The 18,699-nt window shown below is 38.2% G+C and overlaps 1 protein-coding gene across 2 annotated transcripts in view; it reads left to right on the top strand.

Annotated features, from left to right (window-relative positions):
• Positions 1 to 13,406, top strand: part of FAM171A1 (family with sequence similarity 171 member A1) — a 93,499-nt gene extending 80,093 nt beyond the window's left edge. For both annotated transcript variants that reach the window (XM_074900208.1, XM_074900209.1), the window contains 3 exons: positions 5,989 to 6,105; positions 8,528 to 8,642; positions 9,300 to 13,406. In XM_074900208.1, coding sequence (XP_074756309.1) covers positions 5,989 to 6,105; positions 8,528 to 8,642; positions 9,300 to 11,001 — 1,934 coding nt within the window. In that variant the 3' untranslated portion in view covers positions 11,002 to 13,406. The remainder of the gene's footprint in view (positions 1 to 5,988; positions 6,106 to 8,527; positions 8,643 to 9,299) is intronic.
• The last annotated feature ends 5,293 nt before the right edge of the window (positions 13,407 to 18,699 follow it).

The following is an 18,699-nucleotide window of genomic DNA, read 5'->3' on the forward strand; positions in this document are numbered from 1 at the left end:
TCCAAAACTCTTTTCTCCAAGGAAGATAATATTGTGAGTAAAAAAAAATTCATATAGTGGGATTATGCTTAATTTGCTCTCTGGCTAATTAAATCCTCTTATTTGTCAGACCTATTGGATGGAAATAATTCGTGCTGTAAATAGCATAATTTGGGTTCCTTGCTTGAGTGGGATTGAATGATCCTATTGCCACTTAAAAGAAATAAAATAAGAACCCAACAGTATTTGATCAGTGGAAGAGTTTCCTACCAAAAGCTCACATGTAAAAGTAATTTATGGAAAAAAAGCAACCACCATAGCTACCATATATTTAAACACTAGCAATATTTAGACTTTATGACTGCCCTTAGGGGAACCTGCTGGCTACAGCACACTCCTCTGACAGTCTGACCAGAAACGTTTTGATCAGCAATAGGAAGAATACACAATCAAAATCAGCAGAAGTCTGCAGCAGTAATGATATGTGAGGCTCTGAAATGGTCAGTTTGGAAAGATAAACCTGAAGTAAGCAGTATTATACATCCTCCCAGAGAGCTGAGTTCTGTCTGGGGTGCCAGCATGCAAACTCCCCTTGCAGCCAGCACACAAGAGGGGAGTTTGTCTCCTTTCTTCTTGACTTTAATAGGAGTCACATGCATGTCTCTAGAGCAGATGGCCTGGTGTGGCAGTCCTGCCTGAATGAAGCACGGTCCTGCCTCACGTAGGCCGGTAGGAAGTTTGCCATTTGCTTGAGCTGAAGCAGCATGGGATTGTCAGCATGCACAGTCATGCACGTGGAAGCCAGAGAGGTGTACGATTCCCTGGATTTTGCTACAGATTAATTAAAAATAATAAGGTCCAGCTTTAAAATATGGAAGTAATGTCTTATTCAGAGGCATTGTGCATCTAGACTACAAAAGCAGATCCATTCATGCTGCCTGGATCCAGCAAGCTGTCACATTGAATAGTCAGTGTCTTTGAAGACAATAGGACATCTCTTTTCTGGGCAGACTGGCTGTACGTGCAGTGACCTGATTGTGCAGGGAAGTAGTCTAGAATAGCTGTTCTGTAATGGCTTTTCTGCAGTAGCTGCCCATCTGGACACTCTCCATGCTGAAAAGTGCCATTTTTCAATCTGATTTAGAAGTAAACTAAATTAAATACAAAAAGGCGGCTTTAGTGCAGAATGTGTGTTGAAACGGAAATTTAATGTGCGAACCTTTTTCTGTTAAATTTACTCATGATAACCCCCTCTTGCCGATAGGCAAGTCCTAAAAGCTGCCTAAGATAAATAAGCATGTTCATCAGAATCAAAGTTACTGCAAAGTATTAAGATGCTTTTCTCTAGCAGAATTTATTTCTCCTGCTCTGCTGAACTCTTCAGCTTGTCTCTGATATTTGGATATTTTTGTAGCCAGATGGAGCTCAGCTTTCTTTATCTGATTGTTATTTGATTTGTATTTCTTTTAAAGTACTCTCATTTTTATATTCTTTGTAATGTTAATGATGGTAGTTCTTGTACCTTGCTTTTAAATTACATATACGAAGGAGTGCTAGGTAACTGTTTCATAAGCTTTTTAAGAGGAAATTTGTTAAATTACACCATTTATTCCAAAAAGTCAGTAATATTAAATACAATTTTGGGGAGGAAAGAGTTAAGAAACTTCTTGGTTCTCCTCCTGCCATTAGTTTGAGCCAGGAGACAGCTCCCCTGACTTGAATCCTGGATCAGCATGTTGGCTCCACTGAGCAGTAACAGAGGAAAAAGAGGAAGAGAAATGTAAAAATGATCTATAAGCAAGAATGTCTCTATATATAGAAGTTTTCCGTGAAGCACCAGACACTCTTTAAGAATTAATGTCAAATTGGCCCAAATCATGCAGTGCTTACAAACTATACCGAACTTGCTGTTTCTGCTCCAAAGATGCATTGACATGTTTTCTTTGGAACTACACAATCAGCCTTGAGCAAAAATGATCAGTTCCATTACATCAAACTACTTGTACTGCTTTTTATTTGGAATCCTGTATTGCTTGTTACTTAACAATTATTGTGCATCATGTATAAAACTTAAAAAGCAGTGAAGCTAGTTGATTGTGCTGACTTTGAGTAGGGGGAGGAAGTAGATGTTACAGGATATTTGGAGAATAACAAATTATCATAACACTTAGCCATGCAGGGAGGTAAGACCTCTCTTCCTTCCTAAATCCTCTGCTTAGTTCTAATGCAGTTGTAATCCTGCCTGCACAGAAAAAAATGAATTTTGCTTGCCTTTACTCAATTTGCTAGTGGATAGGAAAGGACAGAAAAATGTAAGAAGTTCTTTACTCGCTGCCCCTCAGTCTCCCCCCTTGCTTATGAGAACAAGTATGTGAAGACACAGAGCGTAATTAGCTGTGTTTTTAGAACAGGAAAATGTCTTGTTTCCCACTGTAAGGAAGAACCTGGGATGGGATAGGGAATTCATTCTCAAGGTTGCACAGCAGTGAACTCTTGCTTACTCAAGGCAGCTTGAAACACTAAGAGCATAGACAGTAAGTACAATGTGATTGGGTTCTGCTCGGTAGAAGGTCTGACATTAGTCATTACAACAAGACATTGCTTGTAGGGAGTTACAAGAACACTGCTTGGTATTTAATGATAGTTGAAAAGTGACTAGGATATTAGAACCTATAAAGGATGAAATACGAGATAGACCTGGAAACATCCCGATGGATTTGCAGAATACAGAAGGCACATCAGTTCCCTCCAGTAATAACTGTGTTGGCTTTCAGCTATTTGATCATGCAAGAAACAATAAAGGAATTTGTATTTCAACTGTTTCCACTCAAACTTGTTTTCCAGTGCTGTTGTGAAGGATGGAGTTCTTTATTCTCTTCATCCCACCATGTGGGAGCATGCTCTGTTTTATTAATAGACTATTGGTAGGAGATGGTGGAAGTATAAGAGGTAAGTTTATCACCAGTGTTGGACCAGGGAAGTTTTAAAAAAGGCAGCTGATGAGATTGTGTACCTGTGTTCCCAGGAACCTGCATTTGGTGTGGTCATGATGAAGGAACTTGGGACAATGCCATTTAGAAAATAATTATTTTCTAGCTGTCATCACATACTAATGTGTAGGCTATGGTCAACAAAAGCTTCATCACTCTTGTTTAAAGATGACCAATATCAGATATATCTGTTACAGTTTTTAAATTCTTAACTGTCCAAAGAGAGGGAATTACATTTTTCCCTAGTGTTATACAAACCAATACATTTCCTTGAGTATCTCCAGTGGTTAGCAAAAACGGGTGACCTAAAAGAGCAGAAGACAAGCATGAAAGCTGACTGACCTTGTGCAGTAGACTCTATTGTTTGCTTCCATTGCAGATACAGGGATTCCTTTCGTTGCTAAAATATGAGCAATCTGAGCTGCTGCTTGTCTGGCAGAATGGCAGCTGAGCTCTGCTTGCAGCGATAAGAGTGCAGCCTCTGTTAGCTTCTTGATTGCTGCATTATGCAAGCAGAGTATTACTGAGCAAAAGGCTTTTAAGGAGGCATTAGGAGGATTGTGTTCATTAGAATGCAGTGTAATGTGAATAAGGCAAGCTGGACACAAGTTCCCCCTAGTGAGAGAATCAATAATAGCTTCTGCTTGAGGACTTAACTATAAAAATAAAGTCTATGAGGAGAATGAACTTTGCTAAATTACATATGTATATGTTCTGCTTCTGTGTGAATTTAAAGGGCTTATAGACGATACGAGAAGTATAGGAAGCATGATAAATTAATCACCAGGTCTTTCCATTCTTTTACTTTTTAATCAGTACTTTTATATCTCTTTTAAAGTTTTGTTTCACATAGTTGCATATTTGAATAGTTGGTGCATATTCTCATTGTCTGAACCTTGCAGAAAAAGAAAAGACAAAGTTTAAGTTTACAGGAGATTTCTTGCAAAATGGTGTTTTAGGCACAAGATATAAGCAGTTTTTGACCCTACAGGCTATTTTTCACCTTGTGGTTCAGGGCTATTAGGATGGCATCTTCCCCAAAACTGCATGGGTAGAAAATTGGAAGGATAGTGGCTGTCTTAGTGGAGAATATCAGTCCACTTTTCCTAGTTTTCCCAGAAACTTCACACGTAACTGTGGGCGATTCAATAATATAGTTCCTGATAATGTTTCCCTAAAAGAGGTAAACTAATGGCTACATCAAGGTCTTCTGATACAACAGTTACGGATGCCATATGTGCAAATCTGTGTACACAGATTTTGGTCCTTTTTGTACTGTGAATCAAAATTACTTGTCTTATGTGACTGACTTTATGAAGTAACAGGTTATTGCTACCCTATACAGACTGGAAATGTACTTGGAAAACTGAAAATTACAACAATAATACCTTTCCTCTGTTGCCCACAAATTCAGTTTGGTTGCAAATACAGAGTCACTGTCTGGCAATAATAGTCACCTAAATCTATAAATCCTCTCAAACATGTATTTTTCTTAACCTTTCACTATATTGAGATGGATTTATTATTAGCCAAAGATGGTGGACTTTAAGTGTGGACTGACATAGGAAAAATCCATAGTAAAGAGGAAATAAATGGTCAGAAAAGCCATTCTTATATATACAGGGTTTACACACATGGATAATCTGAGGAACACAGAGGAAATCATCAGGATGTTGGTGGTATTAGAAAAACAAAGCAACAAACAGTATCCCTTCTGTGTGGTCTGCACTCACTGCTAAGTGTTCAGACAACTGATACCCAGAAATGCTTGTGCTCAGTCCTGAGTGATGTCTGATGAAAGGGAAATTCTGTCCCTGCTTTGCACAGAAATACAGAGCTGCTCTGGAGAAGTGCAGAGGGATTTCTCCCTTCACTGTACATGGATCAGCTGTACTGGTAGTGGCCACCAGAGTGTGTGAAGAATCTCCTTAGTGAGTGAATGCCCTCTGTTACGGCACCCACTGGAGGCGCGAAGCCAGCACTGCAGCTTTGGGAGATGCTGCTTGGTGCCAGGGGTGGCTTCCCAGCGACTGCTCTCAGTGTCCAGGACAGCAATTCTATGTTTCTTTCAAAGAGAATAAATACGGAAGCAGTCTGAGGCCTACTGGACATTTAATATATCAGAAGCTCAGGTGAGGTTTTTTTTCTCCTACAGCTGCAGAATCAGGGGTCTTAATGAATTACAAAAAGGCATATAGCTGATTCAGTTGTAAAGGTTTTTTGTAGCCCAATTCTTGCGGCAAAATTTATCTTCTGAAGGTAGAACAGCTCTCAACTAGTACAGCTTGTCAATCTGGACTACTTAAGAGTTATGTGGATTTAAACACATTGCTTTAAAATTGTCAATCTTATTTATTTGGAAATGATCATTTGATAATTCTAAAAAATCTATTACATTTCCTTTGAGAAACATGTTTTAAAAAACTCATCAGCCATTACCAAACAGTATTCCTGGATGTATACGTATTCTGAATGACTAACGTTGCTGAATCAAAGTGGTGGTGCAACTTATTTGTACATTTATTGGCAGTAATATTCATAAACTTATTTTCTGTATAGGAAAACCAACATTTTGAGGAAGTATTTTCTTCAATCTTCTAGAAGTTGACAGCCAGAGCTGATAGAAGGGTGGTGTACAAAACTCACGTGTGGTCTGGGAGATGGGATGTCTCTTGAAATAGTGGGCTGTCTACATATAATCAGCATCAGGAATATCCTTCTTTGAAAAATGGGAATCTAATATGACAATAATTGTTTTCTATTAATCCTTTCTGAAGATTTATTAATTTTATTTAATCTTAAATGTTTTTCTACATAGCTTCTGAGAAGGCCATGGGGATGACTGCTTGTGGGAGCTCTCAAATGCCAGTGACAAAAAGGCACGATCTTTCACTTCACAGCAATGCACACAACCCCTACAGCACATTGATAGCTTTTGTTACTGCTTGCTTTTCCACTTGTTTGCAGAGGAAGGTGCAAGTATATCTGTAACATGTTCCTACAACCTTTACGTTTACAGGGACATGGCTGAAGAGTAGTTTGGGCCTTGTACAACAAGAAGGAAATCAGTTGACTTGGACTTATATTGCACCTCAGCTGGGCTACTGGGTTGCAGCTATGTCACCTACTATCCCAGGTAAGATAAAATTGAATCTTACTGATACTCACACCATTGAGTAATTATTTATTCATATATAACGTTTATATTTTTCAGAATGACCTCATCTGAGATGCCACAGCTTGATCAATAATGGATTATTAGAAAACAGAAATCTGAAAGTAAAGGGCTAAAATATTTTGGGGGTTATGGGGGGGGAACCCTTGTGCTCAAAATCTCTCATTTCAATGGGAAACTTTTTTTAAAGTGTTATTGCTTTGATGTATTTATGTCAGCACTGCCTGGTGGAGCCATTGCTAGAAAATGAGGGTAGTTATAACATCAATATATTGGTGTTCCAGCAGGTCAAAAAATACATGCTGTGAAGTTTCTCTGCAGAAACTCTCAAAGAAATGGATTCACATAAGACCAACATCATCCTGGGTTAGATGTTTACTAAGGGATTGATTGATTGTAACTTTTTTTTTCCTTTTATGCTGAAGATGCCCATTTTGCCCTGACATGCTTTGCATCATCTTGGTGACTGATTAATTTGCACCATGAGTAACTTAGTGCAGAAGTTCTAGGAAGTATATTAGAAGAATGGCATTAGTAGATGAGCTGACTGGTTGCCATTTGCAAGTCTTTTGGCATAACTGTAGAAAATACACTTTGATCTAGACATTATGTGTACTTCTGTGCCTGTGGAGATTATTAATGTTGCAGCTTGCTTTTCCTTTTTTCTGTCTGTGGCTTCCAATTTCTTAGAAATAGTTCTTCAGCCACCAACAATCAGAGATACCTCTGTGTATAAAAGAGCCAATCAATCAAACAAAAATCTCCTCCTCTTACAGATTTTCTTTATTAAGTTTTCTGGATGAAAATCAAATACAGTAGAAATGAAAACATTCTTGCCTTGGCTGTGCAAGCTAAATAAACTATATCTAACCAACAAAACAAACTCTAACATGAGAACTGTTTTTAAAGTCTGCTTGTATATGCCATTAAGTTGTTTCATGATATGCAAGCTTTTTATTTGAGGTTATGTTAAATGAAACTGCTGGAATATTCAGCTGATTCATTGCTGAACAGAGTTTAGAAGCAGGTGCAGATCTGGATAAGCTATCATATTGAATTTAATGGAATTTTACAAAATAATTTCACTTTAAGAAAAAGCAACTGCTCTGTGCCAAACATTTCCCAGTACAGCTCTGTCCCAGACTGCGAGGAAGTTAGACTAGTCATGAAATTGTGCCTGTAACTCTAACAGGAGAAGGCTTATTTGTCCTTGCAATTTGACTTATATGGCAGAATTTCTACTTGTATTTTACCTTTCCTTCTTTCTGAGGGATAGATCTGGGTTCCTAAAACTTTGCTGCAAATTGGAACAACATTTTCATGAAAAATTTAAGTGATTTATCTCTTCTTCTTTTTGCTTAATGTCCTGAAGCAGCAGTATCAATCAATTATGTAAAGGTAGTGGCAGGACAGAATATATAAATATTTAGATTTCCAAAACGCAATATACTTGATGTTATTTTTAATGAGGTTAACGTAGTTTTGCTTATTTTGTCTCCTCATTGAATCTGTTTGATTTCTTATCTCAAAAACCAGACAAAAATGAGCTTTGTATTCCTAGCAGCGGCTCTACAGACCACTCAAGAACCACAGATGAGGTTTTATAGACTTCATGATCTAGAACCTTAATGTTGGCCAAGTTTGCTGTCCTTGACAGTACATGCATGTTACTCTGTCAGTTGGTGCTGTACCTCCTTGCCTGCAGATCAAAATTTGAGCCTTTATTTCAAAATCATGATAAGGATTTTACAAACCAACAGGGTTACACAAGCATAATTGTGAACAGATGCCTTTGTATGTTAGAACGTTTACTAAGCATTATTGAAACCTGGAGTTACAACACTGTTTCACTAGTGGCTTGGTTTTTAAAGCTACTGAGGATCGGCTTGGCTTGGCTTGTTCTAGACTTCAGAGCACCAACACATCTTCCAGTGAATCCTGTACTGCACTGTATGTACTGTTTAAAGCAAAACACCACAAGTGTTGTTAAAGAGAAGTTGCTGGCCACAGTGCTGCTACATGCATTACAGTGCTGGAAGATGCTGTGATGGCTTTTCTCCAGTGATGAGAGCTTTGGCGCATTGTGTTAGCATCAGGACCTGGAAGGCAGCATTCACTGATGCATGCTCCCATTGAAACTAACTGCTTTTCCACAGAATGATCTATTTGGACTTGCAGTCATGAAAACCAGCACATGCTTTCTCCACAACTTGCTCCCTTCTCCAGAGATGGTGTGCTCAATAGGCACCAGGGCTATGAGCGGCAGCGTTGCTCACTTAGCACCCTGATAACAAGGGAAGATGTCCGTCTCTTTGTTTAAGTGTTGTTCCTCTTCCTGTTTGCAGGTTGTTACAGGTCTAAATTCTCTTTTCTGGCCTTCCAGGTCCCGTTGTAACACACGACATTACCAGCTATCACACAATGTTTCTTTTGGCAATTTTAGGAGGGATGGCTCTCATACTTCTAGTCTTGCTGTGTCTGCTTTTGTATTATTGCAGGTAAGATTCACCGTCCTGGTTACTTAGTTCATGCTGGAAATATAAACTTTTTTGTACTTATGAAATTAAACGTTTTTGTATTGAAACATTTTTACCTCGGGGAAAAAAAATAAAAAGCAAGCAAGCACTTGAAGAGGAAAGAAACAGATCAAATTTCCTGTGTTCCTGGTTACATGCAGCATATACAATCCCTGCCTTTGGTAGGATGGTAGTTGAATAAAGCACACACACCTGTACCTGTGTTTTCCTTGTAAGATGTTCTAAAACCTCCTATCAAACATGGGCATAGGTCTAAGATCTCTGTCATTGTACCTGTCATGCATTTGCAAGTGATCTTTCTATTAGTCTTACATTAAAATGATTGTTAAACTTTTAGCAGCAAGTGTATATTAATGAGTGATTTTGTATTTGCCTCCTCCAGACATTTGCTCCAATTTGTAATTGGTGCTTGAGATATTTCCCAATTGGCATTAGTTATTCTTTAATTTTGTCTTTGCTGCTGGGATAAGCTTTTAATTGTTAGGTTATGTAATAAAAGCTCAATTCCCCTAATACTAATCACTGCTTTAAAATCTCCCATTAAGACACACTTGCTGCTCTTGTTTCTGTGTACAACAGTCACACATGTGTAACTTCTTTTATTACCGGCTTTTATAGAAGAAAATGTTTAAGACCACGTCAGCATCATAAGAAACTGCAACTTTCAACAGCACTGGACACTTCTAAGAAGGATCAAGCAACCTCAATGTCCCATATAAATTTAATATTTTCACGTCGTGAGTCAGAATTTCCTGGCGCATTGTCCGTTGCTAGCAATGGACATACTGAAAACTCAGGTGCAAAGGAATTAATCAGTGCTGTCCACATGGAGATAGTATCACCCAGTGGAGAAGCAGATATGCATACCCCCATGCTCAAACACTCCTTCAGTACTTCTCAGGAGTTTAGCTCCCGAGAGGAACTGCTCTCTGACAAGGAGAAGGACAAGAGCAGAATTTCCTTGGATGACCTGACTCCCAGTGGGTCTCTAAGAAAAGATTACCACAAATCAGCAGATAGTTTTCCTTTAAAGACAAGAAAATCTACAGAAACAGCTGAAGGCTATGAGTCCCCTGTCAAAGATGAGTACAGGAGAAGTTACAATGCAATGCTGTCTCAGCCTTTATTTGAAAAGCAAGAGAGAGAAATTCAAGTATCTATGAACCATATTGCTACTGGAAGTAAATACAATATTCAGGAACAAATATACCCCACTCCTTCAGCCCCTGAAAAAGAGCTGCTGGACTGCAGACCTACTGATTGTATGATGTCTCGTTCAGTTGATCACCTTGAAAGACCTACATCTTTCCCTCGACCAGGTCAGTTAATCTGCTGCAATTCTGTTGACCAAGTCAATGACAGTGTTTACAGGAAAGTTTTGCCTGCATTGGTCATTCCAGGTCATTACATGAAACTACCAGGAGAACACCCTTTTGTTAGCCAGCCACTGGTTGTCCCAGCTGACCAGCAAATTGATATAGAAAGACTTCAGGCTGAGCTTCCTAACCCTCATGCACGGCTTTTCCCACACCCCCCACAACAGCTGCAACCCCAACAGTTAGCATCACAAGCAATATCTCAGCAACATTTGCAAGATGCAGGTGCAGCTGAGTGGAGTCAACAAAATGCTTCCATGTCTGAATCTGTTTCCATTCCTGCCTCACTTAATGATGCATCCCTGGCTCAAATGAATAGTGAAGTGCAGCTTCTTACAGAAAAGGCTTTGATGGAATTAGGAGGTGGAAAGCCATTGCCTCATCCTCGAGCATGGTTTGTTTCTCTAGATGGACGTTCAAATGCTCACGTTAGACATTCATACATCGATCTCCAAAGAGCTGGTAGGAATGGGAGTAACGATGCCAGTTTGGACTCTGGTGTTGACATGAATGAACCAAAATCTGCCCGAAAGGGAAGAGGAGATCATCTGTCTGCGCCACAGAGTCACCCACCAGTGCAAGAGCACCAGCAGAGAGAGCGGAAGGTTTCAGATAGCACAGCTTACACACAGCTTGTGTACTTGGATGATATGGACCAAAGTGGCAGCGAGTGTGGAACAGCAGTTTGTAGCCCTGAGGACAATGCTCTACGATGCCTCCTAGAAGGCACTAGTAAGAGAAGTGGTGTGCAGCTGCCTAGCCTGCAGGAGGAAACAAGAACTGTGGATACCAAACCAGAGCCATTAACTAGTCCTGAACATGGAACATCAGTTCAAGAGGATGAGGATGATGAGGAGGATGAGGAGGATGACCAGGGTGAAGATAAGAAGAGTCCTTGGCAGAAACGAGAGGAAAGACCACTAATGACTTTCAATCTAAAGTGAGCTATTGTGAAAATCCACCATTCAGTGGAGTATAAAATTGCCAAATATTCTTTCTGTGGAAGTGCTTGATTTTTTTTTTTTCTTTTTTTTTGTTGTGGAGAGAAAAGAGAAAAACAAACTGTGGTGAGCAACATTTGAAGGAACTTAAATGCATTACTGTGTAAATGTTAGAAAAGAATTAAAATCATTCCTCTGATTTAACAGCTGCCTCCAGTGAGATAGCTGAACAAAGAGTGTGATTGTTATTCCATATACTTGATATTGGTCATCCAGGATGTTGAAAATACTGACAAATTGTTTTGGTTGGTTTATGACCTCAATCTCCTTATGAATGGGAGCTGGTAAAGCTTTTGTTTTGTAGGCCAATTTTATGTTGATAATGCTACTGAAAGTATCTTAAAAACAAGAGTTTGACACATGGTGTCCAAAATTGTGCATTATCTCAATGAAAGGCTATGCATTGCTGCTTTTAGTAATATTTTGCTTATACTATGCTTTTCTTAATTTTACGAGTTGGTTGTAAACATTTTATGTCCTTTATTATAAACTACTCAGCAATTTATTTTAATGTAAAACTGCAGGAAACTTGAGTAGCATCCCTTAGCATTGAAGCCTTTTTATGAAACCAAACTGAACTTTGTGTCGACTAAGATTCCTCCAATTCTGGTCCCATTTACTCAAAGTGCCTTTTTTACAGTAACAATGAACAGTCCCTTCTTTTGCTAACTCCTTTTAATTGACCCCATTTGGGATTTTATAAACTTCTGAACTTCTACCTTTTATTTTAAGCTGCATGCCAAGAGTCCCATTTTGTGCTGAGCATTTCTCATTGCAATACAGTGTATTCTGTAGCTATCATGTATATTGTGGATTCTGTTTAGCCAGGATAGACTTAGAAGACATTTTAAAGGGCCCAGAGTAGCCAAGAAGATAGTTTCATTGACTGTATATATTGTTAGTTTCCTCTGGAATCATATGAGCTAATCATGCTCATATAAAATGGACTATAGACCGAGCAAGTGGACTGAATATGTCTAGAAAAATTTAAAAAAAAAAAAAAAAAAAAAATTAAAAAAAAATGTACTATCCAAAAGTGCCAGAATGACTTTTCTGTGCTTTCTCCATACAGAGCTGCTTGGTTATCCAAAAATTATAATTGAAAATAAACTGCAAAAAATATCTTTGTGGATTTTTTCCTCTGTGGGTGGTCATCACATTATTTTATGTTATTTAATAAGAAAAATACTTTGGTTTCACTTTTGCTGTGCATATTTATGCTTGTGTTACTTACTTTGTTATGCAGTTCTCATGACCTTCAGTCAATACTGAAGTTGAAACCCCTTTTCAGAAAAGCATCCTCCCTATCTTGATAAATACCTAACTATCTGTTTAAGTATCACTGATGACTTTGGAAATGAAATCCTGGTATCACCAAAATTCTCTATGGAGTTGCCCTTCCTGTGGGACCAGTTTTCTTTCTGATATTTCTGCGGGTACTCACACATATTGCACACTTCTCACTTCTTCATGAATTGGGTTCAAAGAAGGGAAAGTATGTGACATCCACTCCTGTGGAATCCTTCGTATATATTCAGTTTATCATATTTCATTCAATTATTTGTACGCAGCAATCATGCTTAATAAAGTTAATTATTATGTTATCTCTAAAGTGATTAGAGAAAGTGTTATATAGTTCTTATTTTATTTTTAATAATAAACCCTGATTCAGATTCATTGCTCTTTTTTTTCAGTAGATTTCAAGGTTTTCTTAGGTGGCCAGTGTTGTAATTTCTGTCTTACTGAATGTCTTACCTGGGAGTCTGGGCTTGACCCAGGAACTAAATCCTGATTTCCTCATTCCCAGGCCAGTGCTCCTCTCCATCCACAAAGCCACATTGCCTCTGTTTTGCTTTGATCCATGTTCGGAAGTGGTATGTGTCGTAAAAGAAATCTAAAATAATACTTGTGGAGTGCATTGAATATTGAAATCACCATACTAGCAGTACTTATGTTTACTCATCATGTGCGTTCCAGGTCCTTTCCTGTTCTGTTTAGGAATTTTGCTACTGACCACATGTGAACTGGTGCTGGGGTCTGAGTTACTTATTGTCGGTCTGTGCAAGGTCACTGAACAGAAAAATACTATTTTAAAGGAAAAGTATCAGATGTTAGTAAGTGCTGGTAATACAGTGTCACTTATTAATCACAATGCTGCATCAAGTAAACATTCTGGTTAATATTTCCACGTACTGGAATTATTGTGCTATTTAATTTTAAACTTTCTGTTGTCTTAAATCTGTCATTTTTAATTACATTCTTTTTCAGATTCCTTTGCAAAGTTTCCATCGTTATGATCTTGTAAAGTGAGATTGTTGCTATTAAATTGCAGAGGTTTGTTTCTTTAATTGTGTTGGTTTTATGTTCAAAACACATGGTTTGATGGTTTGATAATTTGTGGCCTTAATATAGCAGATATATGTGAACAAACACAATGTGGGTATTTTGAAAATCTTCTTTAAAACAGCATTTTTTTTATTGTTGTGATATCACCAGCCATATAATAGTTTGATTATGCAGAATCTAGTTTATGAAATGTAATTCTCAGTATATCCAGCACATCTGAGCCACATGTTAAATGAAATTGGAACAGAGGAACACAGATCAGATAATAGGTTAAGGTTAGAGTGTGTCTATTGTACACATTTTGCCTACCTAATCTTACACTCCAGTGACAAATTATGTGTTTTAAATTTCAGAAACATACTGAGGAAGATACTTTGGTAAAATACAAAGAAATTTTGTTGCTTATATTTTGCAGTTGCACAGTGAAGCAAGTACCTATAAAGCTTATAAAACATAAAGAAAAAAGTATAACTTGAATAGGTCTTGGCATCAGCAGCTCCAAGTGATCTTAGTCCATGTAGAAGATAACTTAGAAAAGCGGTTGTTTTCTTATTTTTTGATGGCAAATATTAATGGGAAAAAATGCAAAAGACTGTAATGACAAGTACAAAAGTAAGGAAAATATGTTGGACTTAAAAAAATACTAGGAACAGGTCTTCAATTAATCTATCAGCAATTCAGATTTTCACATGGGTAATGAGTGGAAGTGTAAAGATAAATTTTAAATCTTAGGTTATATTATCCAACGTCCATTTATATCATAGGGCCTATGAAATGTTAGGACTGTCGGGAGTTAATACACTCATTAAGAGTCCATACACTTCATGGTTGTCCCCCAGCCCAGACTTTGTTCCTGTTGAAGTACTTACTTCTCAAAGCTTATTAAACTGTCTGTAAAGCATCTTTACTTATTGTGATAAAGACCTTTTATTATTTAAGTGGTTTGTCAGGGTACCAGCATGCTAAACCGTCTACAGATACAGGGGAAAAAAGTGTTTCCTGCCTCAGAGCATTTGCAATCTAACATGTTACTCACATCTACAAAATCATGGTACTGAGCTTGGATGAACAGCTTACAAAGAAACCCCACCATTTGGAAATTGCTCATGATGCTTTTCTCTCTTACAGGAAAGATTAAGTAGCTTTAGCAGAGTGAATTAAGCACTTTTGAAATACCTTGGCAGTATTTTAATTTTCTGCCCTTCCTTCTATCCATGAATGCTCCGGAGGACCAATTTTATTTTGCTATCCAAATTTTCAACATGGTTGAAATTAGTAAGAAATTAGTAAGAAATCACATGTCCCATGTAGGGTTCAGCCTATAGAATAGTACAGGTGTAAATGAACAAGTGTTGGATTAGATATTTACTCTTTCTCTAGGAAGGGTCCTAGTGAACCAAAAAAGCATTGTGTTTTTTTCTTAACCGAGAATTCACGTGAGGATTAAAACTTGTTATAACAACAGTACTTCGTAACTTAGCAATAGGCTGTAACCTGGGGAATGGGCCATGGTAGCAGCCATCCAGTACATCTTTGGACTTGGTCAAACATGATTAATGTTAGTTTGCTTTTCTAAAATGAGTGGGCGACAGTTAAGGGTTTTTTTAATCAGTGCTGCTGTTTGCATCGCTTCAATGTTTGAAATTCTTAAAGTTGGACTGTCTGCCATCTGGTGGTGAACTGTTTCTCCATCCATACTGTGAATAAAACAGTTTATAATTTCAATATAAATAAGTTTATAACCTCAATAACACCAGTAGGCAGCTGGCAGAAGATCATCAGTTGTTTCATGGACCTGCTCTCAGCCCAAGTGTGGAGATCCCTGTCAGCTTGAGTCAGTGCCCAGCATCTTAGCTGGGGCAGTATTCAGCTTGTAACATCTCTATTCAAATCAAAATGCATCATCAGTGATGGCAGTGTAGTGTGTTCAGGTGTAAATGTGCCTGTTTTCTCTCACCTTGTGAATATCACCTTGGTTTTAGATTAAAATAAAGTTAAAACAATTTTAACTACAAATTGTTTCAAAAGTTGAGAAAAATAAGAGCAACTCAATTACTATTCTTTTCCTCTCTCCTTACAGACAAATGTAAGCTGGCAGGTTTAGTGCTAACCTTACTCATATATATATATAAAAATATATGCTATATATGTGATATGATGATATAATTTATATCATTATATGTAAACAATATTTTCATTATATGATATTTTCATATATGTCTAATATTTTCATTTGGAGGCTGCAAACCATTTGGAATTGGAGCTTTGGGTAGACGACTGTGCAGCAGTCAAGTGCCATTTTCAGACTAGAGAAGTGCTTTTTTATGTTACTTGTGTAATTCCAACTGGTAAATTGACACCAGGTACTGTCTTCTCTTTGACAGTAATAACAGAAAGGGTATGTAGTTCTTTTTAGCAATAATCCTCTCGTATCCACAGGTTATTAGCTTGCAAAATGTGGCACCTGGTCTATTATCACTTAACTCTGAAGTATTTCTTATTTATTGATGTGCTTTTCTTCTAGGATAAACAGTGCCAGTTAGTATGTTTGATCATTAAATATCTCTTCTGCCTTGGAAGCTTACAGCCGCAGGGAAGGAAAATGTGATGACAACAGGGAGGTGCAAATGAAACCCTTGTTTACAGTTTATTTTTGTAATTCTGGAAAGAAGGACTTTGTGCTCACATGACTGGAGATAGACTCCTGAATAAACCCAACAGAGTGAGGAATGGTTCTTCCAGTTTTATATTATAAAGGTAGGAAATGGTGCTTGAAATACTGTGGGATGAGAAATCCCACTTTCAAAGGATTGGCTGGTCCTGCTACAAGAGATGTTGGGCATCAAAGCTGGACGAAATTATTTCAAAGGGCTCCTGTTACAGGCATTGATTTTTAAAGGGGTTTGGTGATTTAGTGGTTGTAGGGAGTTTAAAAAAGCCTCAGGACCATCTTCTCACCAGTTTTTCACAAGCACACTCCCAGCAGGTTGGCCCCTGAGCTCCTCCCCCTGGGTAGAAAACTGTTACTGTCCTACTCTTACGCTGGAGCTTACAGCTCTGGCTGTGGCATATGCAGCACAAGCTACTCCAGCTAGATTCTGTTCCCTACACGTTTCTTCTGGAAGTTTTCCATCAACAGAGGCTGAAACCACATCTCAAACTAAGGGAAATCTACAATGAAAAGAATAACACAGCAGGAGATCTGCCTACATACTACCCTTACCTACATGCTTAGGGCAGGACCTTTCCCTCAGTGTCCCCTGTCCTTGGAGATGAGAGAGATTGCACGTTTTGGTTTCCCTCTTCCCTGTCTTCAGGGAATGCCCCTTCTATAAACTCAACCCCCTGATTCCACCTTCAGTTTTGTGCCATGCTGTGAGGCCAACATCGATGGGACATACAACATGACACGCTCAGTAAAGCTACTTTTAAGTGTTGGTAAGGGTGAGCTTTCTCAGGCTATCTGCCTCTTTGTGTCTGTGCCATTAGCTCTACCTTCAATTTAACATCTCATAATCCTGTATTAACACAAAAGCAATGAGGGAAGCAGAACGCGAGAGCCGAGTTCACCCATATAAGGAGTATTTTTCTTTTGAGAGCTGGATTGGCCTTTTATCCCTTGAAATCAGCAAAGTAAACCTACATAAATGTGTGTGTGTGTGTACGTACATGCATGTACATGCACATCTGTGTATATAAATACATCTAATATAAAAGCTGGTTTACATGCTAGTTTCAGCATTTCAACATAAAGCAATTTCAAAGTAGAGGTCACTCACCTAGGCTGACTGGAAGAACCAGCATAAGAGCTCATGGAAGCTTGTATTAATTAACTTGATTGTCCTTGTCTTGACATTGCAGGGTGAAAGCCATGCAGGGTGAAAGCCATGCTTGATGCTAAGTATGCTGTGCCTACGGCCCTGACCATGAGATTTATTCACACTTGCCTGCTAGCCTAGACCTGAGGTCTAAATTTGGGGATTAAGGCTTGTTTAATGTTTATATTTTAAGTAATTTACTCTTCAATTGTTGCAACATTTGACAGAGGCTTTTCTTTTGCAGAAAGTTGTAAAATTTTGAAGGGTAAAATCTTACTGTAAAATCTCCTGAAATTTTGCATGGAAATGGAGGAGTTATAACAGAGTCTGATTTCCCGTTTTCTTCCTAGGGAAGACATTATGTTCATGAGACACTTCTTAATTCCATGTAATTCTCCACATGGTAGCGTGCATCCTGGACAATGCTGTTAATCTGCTTCTAATCTGCAGAAGGTATGCAGAACCTTTATTGGCATTATCCAGTCACCCGATTTGTAAGTTAATGGGATACTTCTAGTTGGAGAAGCCGACAGAACACTGGAAATAATTTTCTGTTTGCTATCATGGAAATGTTGGAAATAAGGCCTCTACCCAAAAGTAACAACATACTATCCCTGAGAAGGTTGTCATCACAAGGAGCATTCTGTTCATCATAAAATACTATTCTTATCCAAGGTCTGCCTGTCTTTAGACTGCAGTCTCCCAACACTAGAAGAGCACCTTTCCAAATAAAAGGGGTTCATGCTAATAAAATTGGTAGTGGATACTAAAGTATTTGATAGATATACCATTTGTTTGGAGATGGGAGACTTTAAGGTTTCCTTCTCTGGGCCTGAACTTTGAGAACTGTCCTACTTCATATTCTCAAGGTTTCCAGACTCTAGTCTCCATATCAGGGTGTCTAACAGTGTTAAACATGCTAGGACAAAACAGGACATGTAGGAACACCCTAATAGTACTAATCTATTACAAATGCTCTGAGAGTTGTAGTCAGGGTGTAGCCTCTTCAGTCTAGCAGTAAAAAACGTAAATCTATCACAGGAAAGAGTCCCTTTATGTTTGGGGATAAAGAACTATCAGAAACAGACAAAAAGAAAACTGAAAAAATTCATTTTGGAAAATAACTGAAATGGTCAAGAGATGAAGAATAATTCATGTATCTATCACTTCCTCCATCTAGAATCTGGGAAAGAAAACATCTTTGCTGTACCTGCAGCCTCCCTGCAAAAAGGAGGAAACAGCAGGTGAATTGATACAGGGGAACTGTAAAAGGTTGATGGGAGAACTGATTTAGGAGCTGACAGGAGTAAATTGGGTTGATTCAGAGACTGGATGTGCAGAAGTAATTGCTGAGTATTGGCCAGAGCTCCTGCAGCACCAGCGTGAAAACCATCTTTGTCAATAAATGTGTCACCCCTAATTCTCAGGCACATATATAGTTTGAGAAGTTTGAAAGAGTTAGAAAAAATAGACATGG

The sequence above is a fragment of the Athene noctua genome, chromosome 2 (assembly GCF_965140245.1).
Source record: "Athene noctua chromosome 2, bAthNoc1.hap1.1, whole genome shotgun sequence".
Taxonomy (NCBI): domain Eukaryota; kingdom Metazoa; phylum Chordata; class Aves; order Strigiformes; family Strigidae; genus Athene; species Athene noctua.